Genomic DNA, 15645 nt, shown 5'->3' with positions numbered 1-15645 from the left:
TCATTGTTTGTGTTATCGGCAGAACATGTCCTAAAATCCAAGGCTATCGCCGCACTGGCCGTACTCCTCTTACAGTTCTCCGCGCCGGTCTGACAATGCATACGTTTCACCGCCCGGAAGGTCTGTTCTCCCGCCGGCACCGGCACTGACACCGCACGGCTCCGTCCGCCACCGTCACTCCTCAGGCTGTTCCTAGAAGCACTGCGGGACGCCGGCTAGAGATCACCTCTCCATCCGGTCGTGGGTCTCGGTTACGGCCACCATAGCGCCGTACGGTTCCTACTGGATGCACCTCCCCGCAGCTGAGTGCATCACATATACATCACCGTCTTTGGCGACAGCTGCTGCAACGATTTGAACAGCGCCGACGCTGCGTGGCCCCATCATCCGCGGTGCGTCACTTTCAAGCAAGTAGTCGCTCCGTCGTCACCGTCGCCAGCTCAGCCGCCGACCTGAGCCTTTTCGTCGTCGACCTCGACGCTTCCCTGACAAGCTGTCGTCGTCGTCAACGTCGCCGTCGCCGCCGCCAGCGGCTACGTTCCCGTGCCGTCCACCTACTGGCCGACGCGACTAGAAGTGTCCTCGTTCGATTGGTAGTGTCCTCCCTCGACTAGTAGTCTCCTCCCTCGTCGTCCGAGTCGTCTCCCTTGCTGTCCGGCATGTTGAGGCCGAGCACGACGCCCAGCATCATGACCAGGAACTGAAACACGACGGTGGCGGCCAGGAAGTCGCGCAGCGCGAAGAGATCCATCAGGAACCCCTGCCTGACCCTGAGGCAGCCGCGCGACCACACCGCGCTCATCTCATCGCCGGCGATCGCGAAAGGCTTGACCGAGCAAGACGGTCTCGTCATGTCGCTGCGCTCCGTCTCTTTGCAGCGACAGGAGGGCGGAATCTGGGCGCCGTGCGTCGCGTAGTCTGCCACGGACTCGACGCCGCAGCAGTAGGCGCCGTTCTGGTAGAAGCCAAGCGTTGGCATTGTGCGGTACTCCTCGCTCCAGGCGTGTTGTTCCGGCGACGGGCGTCCGGCCGTGGTGGCGTCCGCCGGCGGCGGGGAGGTCACAGCGCCGGTCTCCGGCGGGCGGGTGCCGTTGCCGGCGGCCGCCGCGACCGTCACGTTACCGGCCTCGCGACCCTGGCCCGCCGCCATGTTGGAGGAGACGGCCGCCGCCGCTGTCACGGCGGCCGTCACCGCCGCCGCCGTGGGCCCGGCTGGCGGCCCGCCGCCGGCCGGCGTGCTGCCCGGCGGCAGCGCCGACGGGATGCCCGGGAACACAGCCGCCCACTGGTCCATCTCGGCGTACCAGTGCTTGGCCGACGCGTTCTTGTGGTAGATGGTCATGATGCGCATGCCGTTCCGCACTGGTCCCGTCTTCAGGGTGAACTGAAACGCAAGGGGACACGTCAGCCGAGGCCCACGAAGCTCGGGCTGGGGTGGGTGGTGGAACAGCGGGCGACGATGACACTAGGACAGACGAGTGACTCGTCGAGGAGAAACGAATAGAGCGGGGCAGGGAAAATGCTGGCTCGAACAGAAACCAACTGATGAAGCAGCGCCAAGCTGTGAACGCAAGGGTGTTGTTATCCTGGAGATAAACTGAACTACACATAAACAGGTATGTGACATGAAAAATTTCGCAATTTTGTGCGAACAAATATGCCGAGAATTGTTTCGCCACATCACGGATGCGAATGCAGTTGTTCATCCCTCCCTGACGAGCATCGTCAAAGCGTGTTGCGCTATCCGCTGAGATTATTTGCTTTCCTTCTTCTCTCTCCCTCTCTCCACAAAAATCCATACGTATCTTCTTTCTCTGCATTTATAACCGTTGCTCATACATGATCTTGAGCAAACCGTTAGGTGATGGCCTTGAATTTCCAAAGCTATATGGAATTATCTTGATCAGTACTGGCCGATGCATTGGGAGCATGCTGAAGTCATAGGTAGTGGCACCGGCAGCTGAACACAGGGGATACGTGCCCACCCCCTTAAGTTCTTCGTCAACCATGTCCCCCTTACCGAGGCCGGCCGCGCCCATGGTCTTGAGAACCCACAGAAAAAGTTCGTGTTCCGAAAACACCTCGCTGAGGCCGTTCACCTCATCGTGTCACCAGCAAAGACCAATGGAGGAAGTACACATCCCTCTGACCGTCACGTCCAAAGTCAGTCTTTCCATCGGAGGTTGGCTGCTTTCCCGACCCCGCATGCCAGAGCACTCCCGGGTGAACGTCACAGAGAGATGCCTCGGCACGGCTGCAGGGCGTGACTGGACCGCACGCGCTCGCCACGCCGCCGGTGGGTGGACGAGCCTCGACCGCACGCGCTCGGTCTCACCGCCGGCACGTGGACGGGGCCTGGCCGCCGGGCGGGGCCGTGGACGAGGCCTCGCGCTCGGCCGCCGGCGCGTGGACGAGGCCTCGACCACATGCGCTCGGCCGTGCCACCGGTGGATGGACGAGCTTCAACCGCACGCGCTCGGTCTCGCCGCCGGCACGTGGACGGGGCCTGGCGCCAGGACCGCCGAGCGGGGCCGTGGACGAGGCCTCGACCACACGCGCACGGCCGTGCCGCCGGTGGGTGGACGAGGCCTTGACCACACGCGCTCGGCCGTGCCACCGGTGGGTGGGCGAGGCCTCGACCACACGCGCTCGGTCTCGTGGACGAGGCCTGGCGTCCTGACCGCCGACCGGGGCCGACCGCACCGATCGGCACACATTCCTTGCTGCGGAAATAGAATCGGTGCGATCGAGTCAGTTTGAGCCGCTAAATTACATCTACGCTACGCACGGCCGGCCTGGCTGGGGCCGGGCCGGGCAGGGGCGACCGATCTCCCGGGCGGCGGGGCGCGTCACCGCTCCGGGATGGGGCAGTGCCGTCACCGCGGCGCCGGGCGGGCTGGCGGCAGTGTCCGGATGCGCCTGATTGGCCCTGAGTGACGAGGCTGCCCCATCGATTGACCTCTGACGTCGGCAGCGGCGTACGAACGCCCGGGCTGAGCCGGGTTTGGATACGGCCGCCTGCCGTGGCTTCAGCTCTCCACGCCTCGAATGCAACAGATGGCTGCCAGCAGCCGGGCCAAGAACAGCGGACGGCGGCGGCCGCGGGGCCGTCAGCCGAGTGGAAATGGGTTGCTGGCGAGTGCTGAGGGGACGTTTCTGACAGGGCTCAAGTCATATCAAAAGTGGCAGATTCAGTGACAGGGTGGAGGGAGGGGTGAGGGTGAGGAGAACAGATCTCTTCGTTGAATTTTCTGACGAATGCTATACATAGCGATGCGTTGGAAAAGAGCATCAGTGGTCTAATGCCGCTTTTAAATGTGCCGTGATAATTTACTGTTTGATAGTCTGCGTGAAATGTGTGGCGTAATGAGCCCACTTTGCGGCTAAAAATGTCCTTCGTAGTTCTTCCACTGTGCACCAAATCATGTGATTATGCTTATGCCGGTGGTAACCGTTCACCACTGCCTTTGCACCTGCTGGGAGGTGGACCTTGCAGTAGATAAACCGTTGCACCAAAAACATCACTAAATTCGCACGACTCTGACTCACAACTCAAACAAACCCAACGCTTCTAAGCTATCAAAGTAAACATATCAGCTCAGCCTAGCACGCCTCGTTGCCCGCTCGTCCTTCATGACCAGCGCCGACTGAAGCTGAGCGGAAGAGCGTCAGCGCGCGCCAGCTGCGGCGCTTCTGGAGCACTACCGAGAAGCTCAGCCTTCTGACGTCCGCGGCGCTGAGTGACCACTGAATCCAGCATTTGGATGAAGGCATTGACCGAGCAAAATTTGGTGCGGTCAAACGGACACCGTCGTATTTCTCAGAGTCACGTCTGTGTCTTGGCTCCTCTCATTGAACGGACGGAAGGCAACATGGTTCACAGAAGCGACGTCCAGCAAAAGCCACACCATGCGCTGCGTTCTAAGCCGGATAGTGATCAAACGCTTGCATTCCTAGAATTCTAAATATATTTTACACATTAATTCTGAGCTTGACATAGAGTGAAGGCAAACTTACATTTCCTGCAGCTCGGCAGCTGATGATCATTTAGCATCTGGCCTGTGAGCCACCAATGCATCGATAACGACCGCGGACCCTGTGCTCTCTCGCCCTAGTGGACTCCCGTCCGGCTAGGGCCACATTCACCGCTGACGTCATTCGGCGGCACGCCCGGCTGAACAGCTGTACAAATTCGTGGCACGAAACAGATCGTTTCGTCCAACAGCATCACTGCGTTCCGTAGAGATGAGAGCACTTCCCCAGAGGATGCCCTCACGGGGAGAAAGAAAGACACTGTTACCCAGAGGCCATCATCAAAGGTGAAGGAGAAGGCGTGGTCTCAAACTACATCATTCAATGAAGGGGACAAGGAACGGACCCAGAGGATGTCCTCAAATAGAGGGATCATGGCACTGTTCGGAGAGGCTGCCCTCCACGAGAGGATCGGTGGTCATGGCCAAGACAATGATGAAAGTCAGGGGAGGGCCACAAAAAAAAAAAACACCTCGTCGCGTATGGCGTCACTCGGAGCGACCAGGTGATTGCAGGCCCGAGGACAGCTGGCACTCGAGCATAAACAAAACCAGCCGGAGACTTATTCACGGGGTCAAGAAACCATGACTTTAACTCCACTTAGTTCCCACAGCGCAGCAGTTATCGTCTGAATTGAGGATATGCTGTCAATATATTCATGTACATATATATATATATATATATATATATATATATATATATATATATTAATGATACGAACATCATGTCGGCGTGTTAGCCGACCGCGGGGGAATTTTCCGACCGCCGGCAAAAAAAAGTGAAGGCGTCTTAATTGCATTTGAATAAACAACATTCGATACCTTTCAGGGCACCCTGGAGCGTAAGCGTGAAAGAGTCGGAGGTCGGGCGCCGCCTGAGTCAGTCTCACTTTGGCTGCGTTCAATGGCACACGTGTGAATGAAGGTGGACGGGGTGCCTGTACTCCAGGCGTGAAGCGAAAACTGAGGCAAGATGGCATGTTGCAACCACAGCTCATACTTAAACTCAGCGTTAAAATCATCAAACAGTACGCTTACTCTAAGGGTTAGACTTGTAAGAAATAAACGTTCCGTCATCAGAATTTTACATCAAGATGACGATGGACGTGATCGCATCGTATGTACTGCATCACAACAGTCAAATCGCTTAAACCAAATTTACCAGCGGCTTCATCGCAGATTGAAAATTTTTTGATCTCACCAATTCGAGCTCCAGAATTACAACTACCGTCATGCATGGGCGCTACACAATGCCTTTCTACCGGCATTTTACTCTTAAAGTTCTTGCATGTTTACGCTGAGCCCAGGGACCGGCGATCACCCGAGTTCCCGGCTGCAGCTGGCGCCAATGGCCCATGGCCCAGCCTTCAGTCCTCGACAGGAGTCGTCTGGGCTGTCTCAGGTACTGACACGTACCAGGATGATTGTTTAAAAGGTCTGGATCCAGACGTTGTTGTTGGCAACGCCTGCTGGCTTTCCAGGACCGCGCCGGCGTCGAGCGCGGCGCGGTCGTGACATGGCCGGTCCCCGGTCCCCGTCTTTCTCTCTCTCTCTCCCTCTCTCTCTCTCTCTCTCTCTCTCTCTCTCTCTCTCTCTCTCTCTCTCTCTCTCTCTCTCTCTCTCTCTCTCTCTCTCTCTCTCTCTCTCTCTCTCTCTCTCTCTCTCTCTCTTTCTCCTCTCTCATTTTATCACCTCCTTATCTTCCTATCAGATCACACCCTTTCACGCCTCTCCTGGCGTCCGGTTCCAACCAATGGATACCAGCACTGCTTGCTGTGCCCTCTCCGCGCTGACGGCATCGCTTGCAATGGAAGCTCACTGACGGCCGATGCGCAGGTGTAGCAGGAACTACCTTGGAATATTTACCGGTAGCAGTAAAGCTCAAACCTTATGGTTTGAGCTTTACTGCTACCGGTAAAAGGTTTGAGCTCATAAAGCTCTTATGGCCTCCGCAAACAGGAAGTCTCACCACGAAACGATGCGATCTCCCGTGTGTTCATGTCCTCCTGCAAGCCGCGGGGAATGCCCCATTTGAACCACAGCAGCCTGGGGCCATAATACGGGTGATGAAATTAAAAGGAGATGTTTGTCACAGATGGCAGTTAGTAAGCGGAACCTCAAATAACATATCCTGGTTCGCGGCTGAATTTTTCCACGGAGAATCCTGTCGTCGGAGTATTTTGGCCAAGAATGTCAAGGCCACACATTTTAATAACTGGTGGCATGTCCATGGAGAAACGCGTGCCGGCAGACTTTCTTGACGTCACAGTGGCTTGGACAAATTGTCGCTAAAGTCGCGAACTAGGTTTGATTTGAAGCTGTGGAGACTGAAGCAACGCGTTATCCCACACGAATCAAACCAGCAGTGAAGCCCTCGTTTCGAAGAGTCCTTCCATCGTTTCGTAGCGCAATCGGGCCCCTGCTAACGCCGTTCGAGGGGCACAGCTTGTCTCTTCCCTGCTTCATACTGTCATTAACGCTCTTATTGGCAAACAGACTTCATCTGCATCGAGCGTCGACTCCGCGGTAAAAGCTGGGCTTCCCCGTGAGAGCCGTAGATATTTGCTCTTCCCGGCATTATGAGCAGCGTCGGGAACTATGCTGCAATGCTGTTGCTCATTGCTGAGCACGGCTGCTCGGAAGGGGCCATAATGTGCTGTGAATACGTAACACCCCAAGCGAACCTGAGCAGACGGTGATTCCGACCGTGCTTTTCTGCAGAAGTCAAACGAGCAGGTGTCACCTGCAAATATATCTTGTGGCAGTTTCTCGTTTCCATTTCTATTTGGGGAAGGTCTAAATGTGACCCACTTGCAACGAACGAGCAGCCGTGACCAGCTTGAAACCGTGACTTAAGACCGGCAACCGCGGGTTGGAGTGACAAGAAATTATCCCGCTTTGGTAGCAGATAGAACGGGAATTCACACGCTGCCAGATGAACAACTGCTCTGTTGCTCTGTTGCGTTCGCATATAGTTATGAATAATTTCATAAACGTAGACTTCTGCGCATCGAAGTACGTAACCTAAGATTGTGTTATGTAAAAACGGCCAAAGAAGAGTGTCAAAAGCCCACATAAACAAACGCGGCGACATGTCTAACACCAGCCCGATTTCAATTCTGTAAATTTTCCATTTTCGCCGACCAATTTGACATCCGGCAGGCCCGCCCCAAACTGAGAGCCAGTGCAAGATGTGATTGAAAACGTGCGCTTGGATTGTGGGCTTACGGGTCTCGCGAGTGATATGGAGACGGATTGTACGCAGAAAAAGGATAGCGTCGCACTTTTTGACCCGCTTTGAATATGTGCTCCCCCGAGGACATGCTGCGGTCGATGGCGATCCCCAGCACCGACGAGGCGCAGTCCGGGCGCGGTCTAGGCGCACCGCTGTCACGATATGAGACAAGTACAAATTAGAGTACTCTAGTGGAGCGTATGTCACACCGTCTACCCAAGTCTTAAGGCGGGGTAGATTCTAGCCTCAGATCTAACTTCAGAAAACAGGCCTCAGATGCGTGTCAATCTGTCCACAGAGAACCAAATTCAACCACGAGCTCGCTGCTACTTTGAGGCGAGTCAGTGAGACCAACATGTCCTTTGACTCATGCATCATTTGTGCACATCAGGGGCGTGCTTGTCCACACTATCATCCTACCGTCACTTTAGATTATCAGATGTGCGGCAGCGCCGCTTCTAACCTCTCATCCTCATGACGCGTGGTGCCGCGTCAGCCTGTACATACCAAAACAGCGCTGAGCCGTGAATTACCTTGGCAGAGCATGGCATGCCACCGCCTCGTGGTTTCCAGTCCCACCAGGCGCTGGCGGGCGCTCGCACCACCACAGAGTTTGCCGCGGACCCTGCTCGCGTTCTGATGCCAAGGGCGATCGAGTTCAGCGTCCTCCCACGCCTTGCCTCTCCTTGTCACGCTTTCTCGTTGGTCTAAACCACCCGGACGGTCTCGAAACGACTCAAACCGCAAACAGCCAGCGTGCTGCATGCTTGCCCTGCTGGGTGTCAGAACGGCTGTTCGGCAGAGTGCGGGCCTGGCCACCGTCGCGAGGAGAGGCCGCGTGACGACATCAGGGCTATCGCAAAACATCCGAATCAATGGTCACCGACCGAGTGGTGACGGGAATAGCCACAGTTGGGAAAACATGGCCACGGCCGATGTAGTCAGGGTCTGCTAGCCTTCCTCATGCTGTGCTCCCAGTTCTCACATTTTGCATTTGGAAAATAATTCAAGAGTGCGTAGCAGGAGAGACACAATATCGAGGAGATATCTATATCCGTGAGGTCATCTATTGTTTTCGCGCTGACGATCCTGTTCGCATGCTTCGGAGCAGAAACGCATCAGGGTAACCGGTTGTCGGCCAGTCATCTGTGTACAATTCTAGATGAAGTGAAATGCGAACTATGGAACAAAGCAATCGGACGATTTCGAAAGACCCGGACAATGGAATTGCACCACGCTGGGCCAAACAAAATGATCTCAAATATCGCTGGCAGGGCCATTGTTTATCACCCGCTGACAGCGTCAGCACTGCAGCCTGTCGTGGAAGCCAGCCATGAGGCCCCGACAGTCAGTCCACGTGGACGGACGAACGTTTACTCCACGAACCAATCACTTTACCGGAAATGGCGCTGCCGCTCACGCTGCCGAAGCTAAAGCCGTCACTGTTGCTGCAAAGGCCGGGGAGATTGCTCCACTGCCCGGCCAAGACACCAACGGCTATACTCCCAGGTCCCCAAGCCACGTCCCTGCGCCGCACGCCACGTCAGGACATCCGACGTCTGATGGCTTCTCGTGGTGCGACCGTGAACAGCGGGAGCGCTCTCTTTTTTAGGGTTACATAACTATGCTTGGGTTTATCTGCGTTGCATGTCCATGGCACCAATGTCAAATTTTTAGAAAGCTGGGAGTTTCAGCTCCCCTGGTTCACCCTCCTCTTCCTTTCCATCCACCCAGTTCCCACGTACCGCACGTACACAATACATCCAAGCGCTAGAACCAAGGTGTTTTCCGGTGACAGTAGCCCCAGTTAATGTTTGCAGTCCTCTTGTCATAGAACAATGATTTGTGACTCCGGATACGTTACTGATACATCATTGCCACACTCGACATCAGACATCTGCGTAATGACATTTAAAAAGGCTAACTTCAAGGACACCGCAAAATAGAACGCAACGTATCAGTGGTCGCTCATTCAGACCACTTTTAAAATGTCAGAGCATTCCAAAACCTTTTTAATAAATTAATGTTTTATCTTATAAGATTATGAATAGTCTATATGCGCACAACTGCATTTATCTATCTAGAGAGAGGGGCGTACGTATTATATATATATATATATATATATATATATATATATATATATATAACAATTATACATAATAATAATATATTGCAATGCAAACTCAAATTTCGTCAATTAACATGGAACAAAAAAATACATAATTTAAGCAACACCTTTACAGCCCCAACAGATGCAGACCAAAACAATCATTGCAGCTTCTCCAACGTTTGTATGCCTGACGTTACCCAACCGAAATAGCCTTTAGTGCCACCAGTTCCGAGATTAGCGCTAAAGCACTGTCATATTGTGAAATTTCACCCCCGTCACAAGATAGATACTCCGGCCAAACTTTTGCAACTGAAGTAGAGCATAAAGAGCAAACCTACTACGCAGTAATTCATATAACTTATTTCGGTGTGATCGACCTCTTCAAGCGCAGAACGAATGCCCTCCAAAACGATCATGTGTTGAACGATCTCATATCGAGCCTTCTGATAGCCAATCGGGTAAATTGCCGCCCGCTAATGGGCCGGATAGCTTTGCGACGCACTGACGCGCGTCAGCGCCCCTCCCTCCCCCCCCCCCCCCCCCCCCCCCCAGCCTCGTGCGCTCTAAGCTGCGGTCGCTCAGGCGGCGACCGGCCGGGATAAAAACAGCCGCGTCCGGTTCTCAAAAGAGATATCAGAGCGGATGGACAAGGATGCACCAGGCCCTGCGCATCTATTTGCACCTTAAGCATGCAAAATATTTGCGTGATAGCACAGGGTTACTGACCTGTGATTGGTCAAAGTGGGTCACGTTCGAAAAACTTAATATGCCGCCATTTTCTGTTTTTACGGTCGACCAATATCACGCTTGCATCGTGCGTGTGCTCAGAGCTTGTAGCTGTTCGGATGTCTTAAAATCGTGACGTAGGTAGAGGAAATTGACCTAACGTCAGCTGTTTTTGCGTTGTTCGTATCATTCTGGGGAAACAAATAATACCTTCGGAACAAGTTCGGCTTGGGATGATGGTAGAACACGACAGGGTGTTGCGAAGATAAAACTGCTACCATCTCAGGTCAGTTCAAGTCGCGTCTGACCTTAACAGCACGCTGTTGCTCTCCACACGTTTACATTTGCGTGTCGTTAGTAATGACTCCCTGTTATGACTCCGAGGAGTTAGTAATAACTGCTTGGATCTTCGCCGTCGTACGAAACGCCGTTCGGCACAATAAACAGCTCCTTAACCACATCCTACCTGAGCTGGCAACCTGCTCTTGATCTGAGATGTTCTGTTACATAACTTTGAGTTCATGCTACTTTGTATTGGTGCAGAATTTCCCGGGATGTAGCGCAGCCTGTCTAGTGTCTGGTATCTATGAGGCCCAGCCAGCGGAAGTAAGCTGGTGCTTACTGTTACAAACTAGCTCCATGTGAAATATGACTGAGGTACACCCCACTGATCTGGCATCATCCCAGGCAGACCTCTTAACAGCCGCGAGCATTTAGCAGCCGTCACTGTTTAGCATCAGATCAAATGCTGTTATTGAGGTCGGGTGGCCTTGGGTGATTTACCATATGGCTCAGTCCTATATTATGTTTCTTGATTCACTTACCAAATAAGTGCAATTAAGTTTCGCTATACAACGGAACAAATGTAACGGATCATACACATATATTGTTCACTCTTACCTATGCTTGGTGTGCGATATGTTGGACAGCGGTTTTTGCGCTCTGGGTGATGACAGCTTTTCATCGGATTTGCATATCCTTTCTAGCAAGCATTGACCCTCTCAAGAGCCCATCTCCAGTCGGGTGTGCAAGTCTCACCAGCTAGCCGGGTGCGAGCCAGTGATCACCGAGCCCATCCCCAGCCGGAAATACAAGTCCAACCAGCTGGCCAGGTGCGAGCCAGTGTTCCCCGAGCTCGGCGAGCGCGCCTGCGAGCCGCTTCAGGAACCGGCGGCAGGCTCAGGCCTTCGCTCACACTGGACCATGCCGCGGGGGGCTGGGAGACCGGGCAGTATAGCGGAAGGCTGGGCCACCGGACCATGCAGCCCAGGAAACCGTCACAATAACCGCCAGGAAATGGGCTGTTTGGCCGTCACGCAAAACCTTACACTACCGATCAGTCGGCCCAGTCTGGTGATGAATGACGCAACAGGCCGCACAAACGTGTGGCGCAAGCACAGAATCACGCTCTTTCTGGTGATGCCAAGTGCCGACTGTTGGACCACGTCCCATGGAAAGCACTCATTCCTTCATTGCAAGCGTCCGACAAAAAAATATCGGTTTGAACGCCCCAATAGTGCGGAGAGATTAATGCGTAACTGAAGAGTGTGAAGATGCCAGAAGGGTATAAGTGCTTGTTTAAAAAGGGGTGAGTCTTAAAGTTATTTCACGTACTCAGAGCTTATGCATGACTTGGACGCCCTTCGTAAGTTAGCTTATTCGAGTGGCCACCTCTCCTATGTAATGGTTCGCAAGCTAGCACGTGCATGGCCGTGCCTGACAATAAGGCCGACCCCATCACGCCTGGTTGGTTCATGTCCTGGACGTGGTCGACCCAAGTCCCTGCATTAAATATGCTTCGCAGTTCATTCAAATCAAAGTTGGGAGGAGGCCGCCCCCTCACATGCAACGTCGGGGCCAGTCATGACTACTTGCTGATATAACTCACAACTGGCCGCGCACGGGCCGCGCGTGGCTGAGACTTGTCAAGCCCACGCATCATGGCTTGCAGCAGTTTAAGGCCGACAGAGAGCGCTCATGCCTGACAAGTGCCGGCCGCACAAGCCAATCTCGAGTACCAGGCGTTGATGGGCTTTGTATTTCACTCCTACGCGTTTGACATGGACCGTCAGCGCTCAAGAAACGCAGGACGAGACCTTAAAGTCGTATGACAACTGTTGTTAGATGACCGTCACCAGACATTTGTCTGGTTCCAAAAAGTTTTTTCATGGAAACGAGCTCCTGGTTCCTAGTTCCTGAACTAAGAAAAAGCCAAGAACCAGTCTGGCATTAGGACGAGGAAGCCAGCAGGAAACAGGATCCGGTCTTAATTAAGCCCAGATATCCAGCGAGAGCCAGGATCCTGCCATATATTTAGCGGAAAGATCCTGCAAGAACCAAGGTTCAGACCGTTAGTAAGCCGAAAGATCCAGCAAGAGCCAATATCTAGTCTGATACGAAGCCAAAAGAACCAGCAAGAGCCACAATCTAGCCAGCCATGGTGTCGAAAGATTCAGCAAAAACAAAGGTCCAGCCTAACATTGTGCCACGAGATCCAGCAAGAGCAAAGACACATCCTGGGCACGTAGAGATCCAGCAAAACCAAGATATAGCTCAGGATTAAGTTGAAATCCAGCAAGAGCCAGTCTCGTCTGGCATGATGTCAATGCCAGCGTCGTGAACCAGAACCTTATCTGAGACTTCTGTCAGCCTTGATTTTTTAGTGTCAGCAAGGTGTTACTCTGGGGCACGATCTTTCAAAAGAGTCTGGGAGGCTGAACAGGGAAAAGGGTTATACCTATTCCCACCGTCTTGTAACATTTGAGAGGGCTGAGGCAACTAAACAATATGAAAGCACACCCCTGGTGCTCATTAAAGTGAATTGAAATGAATTGAAGAAATCAATGGAAACAATATCCATCAACCCTTTTAGAAAGCTTTCCAAATTTGAATTGTTTCATGCAACCGCACCATAATGAGATATTTCAAACATTTGCTGCACCATGAAAAAGGAGCATGGTGAATGTAGCCGTGTGAATTTTACCACTTCATCTTTCTGCATGCATGTGGTCTTATATATATATATATATATATATATATATATATATATATATATATATATATATATGCCTCAAATATTCACTTCTGGCACTTGAAACATAAGCCGGATCATTGCATTGAATACAATGGCGTGATAACAAGCATCAATTTGAATTATGAAGACCAAAGGTAACTGCAAGACCAAACGTTGCGCACAGTAGCGCACGACGTACTGTTAAGTCAGGTAGGTTTAGTATTGCGTAAGGATTCGTTCCGATATGGTGCCCATTGCAGAAACGACAAACGATGCGTACTTACCCGGCAGGACATGAGGATGCCGACGGCCAGAATGTTGAGGATAAGAAGAGTTGCTAAGAAGGCCGCACTTGCTAACACCACAAGTTTGCTTATTGCCAATATTCCATAAATGAATGAAAGAACTAGAAGAACTGTTAAAAGTCCGACTGCTACTATATTCAGGAAGGCGGAGTCCACTTGCTTCTCATTTTCGAACAGCGGCAGGTGAGTATACGTGTGAAGACACTTGGTGGTATAGTACTCGGTAGCAGCCTGCAAAACCACCCAAAAGCAGAACGACCCGTAGAATAAGGTCCGGAACCAGCACGGCGGGGCCGGCGGTTGGTGAATTCGAGTGGTCACCGACGTGTTCCGACGCATGACTCCCAATACTGATCACCTGCTTCGCGCAGCACACCACGTTCCACCCGTCGGGTCACATTGCGATCGCGCCCGGCGCGGCACAACCTTACGGCACTACAGGGATTTGTCACTGGCCGCCACCACACCACCCGACAACATGTTTGTCGACAACTAGCTGAGGAAAGAAGTTTCTGGCGTCCGGTTCACGTGCTCGATTCTGCACAGCTCTCCCGGCAGCCGGCCCGCGTCTGGGTTTGGGCGCCTCCGGCAGGCTTCTAACGGAGCGAAGCGAGCGCCACCGGCACGGCGCAGCCGCAGCCGCCGCCGCCGGGCCGGCGCGGGACCGGGCTTTTTACTTCAGCTTCTGATCGTCGGTGAACCTGTGACGTCAGGCTGCTTGTACAGCGCAAGGCCAGCGCGCTGCAGTTCAGCCAACTTTTGCGCCAGTGGACAGCACCATTTATTTGGATAGATTGCATCGTCTATCCAAGACTCACAACTGAATGGGGTGATTTTATTATGATTACACGGCTAAGACGTGATTGCGCCCGATGCGACAGAATCAAGAAACGAGACGACAACCCGATGCCTGGGGCATTTACAAAGTTGGATAAATCCCTTCATTTTTCGTGTCTGCGCACTATGCAGCGCTTTCTGTCCTAGATCGACTCGTCCAGTTAACTCGTCCATGGGCTTGCGTGTACCACATAACATGGCACGTGACCGTCTATTTTAGCCGGTCAGACTGGCCCATCGGCCCTCAGGACTGATGTTGTCGGGTCGAAGCCGAGTTATCGACGTCGGTCGATTAGGTCCTGCATCGATTACACTGGGCTGACATTGTAATGATCAAATCCTTTCATCTCGCCGACGGAGCCACGAGCTACCATGAAGGATTCCTAGGAGATGAAAAAACAGCTGACGCGATGCCTGCGGCGATCTGTACCGGTCCATGCCTGGAAGACTGTGCGGCGACATGTTTTGCCCCTGGATACACCAGAATGACGCCAGTCACAACCCCGATTGAGCTGCCTACTCTTGACTAAGGCCATGTGATTGTGCTACCAGAATTTGTGTCGCCTGGGTATACTATGAACGCTCCTGTAATAATAAGCGTCTGATGGGAGACGGCGACTAGTTTTGACGGCAGTGTTGCCAGCGGGCCTATGGCAAGTGGAAATTTGTCACGGGTATGTCGCAGTGATCCTATTGATAAAGTCGTAATACAACCTAGGCGTTAATCTTGCACAGTACCACATCGATATCGTCAAGAGTATTGTGTTACCTGATTACTAATGCTGTCAATTGCGCTCACTTGCCCCGTCCTCCGACAGGGATACCTCGCTTGGTGACGTTCCGTGTAACCAACGATCCTGAATAACCAAGCTGTTATTTTTTTATAGCTGCCAGTATAAGCTGCTGTTGTTTCATTGAATTATTTTGACAACCAGCCTTGTACATCACGTACTTAAGACTATGCGGGGATGACTTCACGTTTCTTCGGCGCGTTTCGGAGTGCGACTCCCCCATAGCTCGGGGCGGCCCACATTCGATGCTTTGGCCCCACAGTCGATGCTTTGGCGATGACAACAAACAGTGTCGCGGCAAATGGTTGCGCGGCCCCCCCGAAAAACAGCAAAAACGGCGTATTTAGAAAGTTTGCCGTAGTAAAGTGCAGCCAAACTTCAGGGAAGGGCATTGGGATAAAACGGACTTCACCGCGGTTCAAAAGTTGGGAGGGAGAGAGCATCGATGCAGACCGGTGTGATGAGGGAAAGCACTGGTGCGTGACAAAGTCCTACGTTTCTACCCATCCTCTTGCGTTCCCTACTTTTGCTCGAAACAAACGCAAATTCGCTGTCCGCACGAAGGTCTATGCCGTACAGGACAGAAAACTCTCGCCT

At 52.9% G+C, this 15645-nt stretch overlaps 1 protein-coding gene across 1 annotated transcript; it reads right to left on the bottom strand.

Annotated features, from left to right (window-relative positions):
• Positions 1–610: 610 nt before the first annotated feature.
• On the bottom strand, positions 611–13992 carry LOC119090197 (uncharacterized). Its single transcript, XM_037212986.1, has 2 exons — positions 13400–13992; positions 611–1384 (listed from the first exon to the last, which is right to left on the bottom strand). Exons 1-2 carry the CDS (start codon positions 13757–13759, stop codon positions 611–613), a joined length of 1134 nt encoding a protein of 377 aa, XP_037068881.1. The 5' UTR covers positions 13760–13992.
• Positions 13993–15645: the final 1653 nt, after the last annotated feature.

The sequence above is a fragment of the Pollicipes pollicipes genome, unplaced genomic scaffold, assembly GCF_011947565.3.
Source record: "Pollicipes pollicipes isolate AB1234 unplaced genomic scaffold, Ppol_2.1 Scaffold_3087;HRSCAF=3621_pilon_pilon_pilon, whole genome shotgun sequence".
Taxonomy (NCBI): Eukaryota; Metazoa; Arthropoda; class Thecostraca; order Pollicipedomorpha; family Pollicipedidae; genus Pollicipes; species Pollicipes pollicipes.
The sequence above is the reverse complement of the archived record's forward strand: the minus strand, read 5'-3'. Positions and strand labels throughout refer to the sequence as shown.

Coding starts and splice junctions, on each gene's coding strand:
- LOC119090197 (XM_037212986.1), bottom strand. CDS start 13,759: ATGCGTCGGAACACGTCGGTGACCACTCGAATTCACCAACCGCCGGCC. Junction 1,385..13,399: donor GCATCCTCATGTCCTGCCGG/GTAAGTACGCAT, acceptor CTTGCGTTTCAG/TTCACCCTGAAGACGGGACC.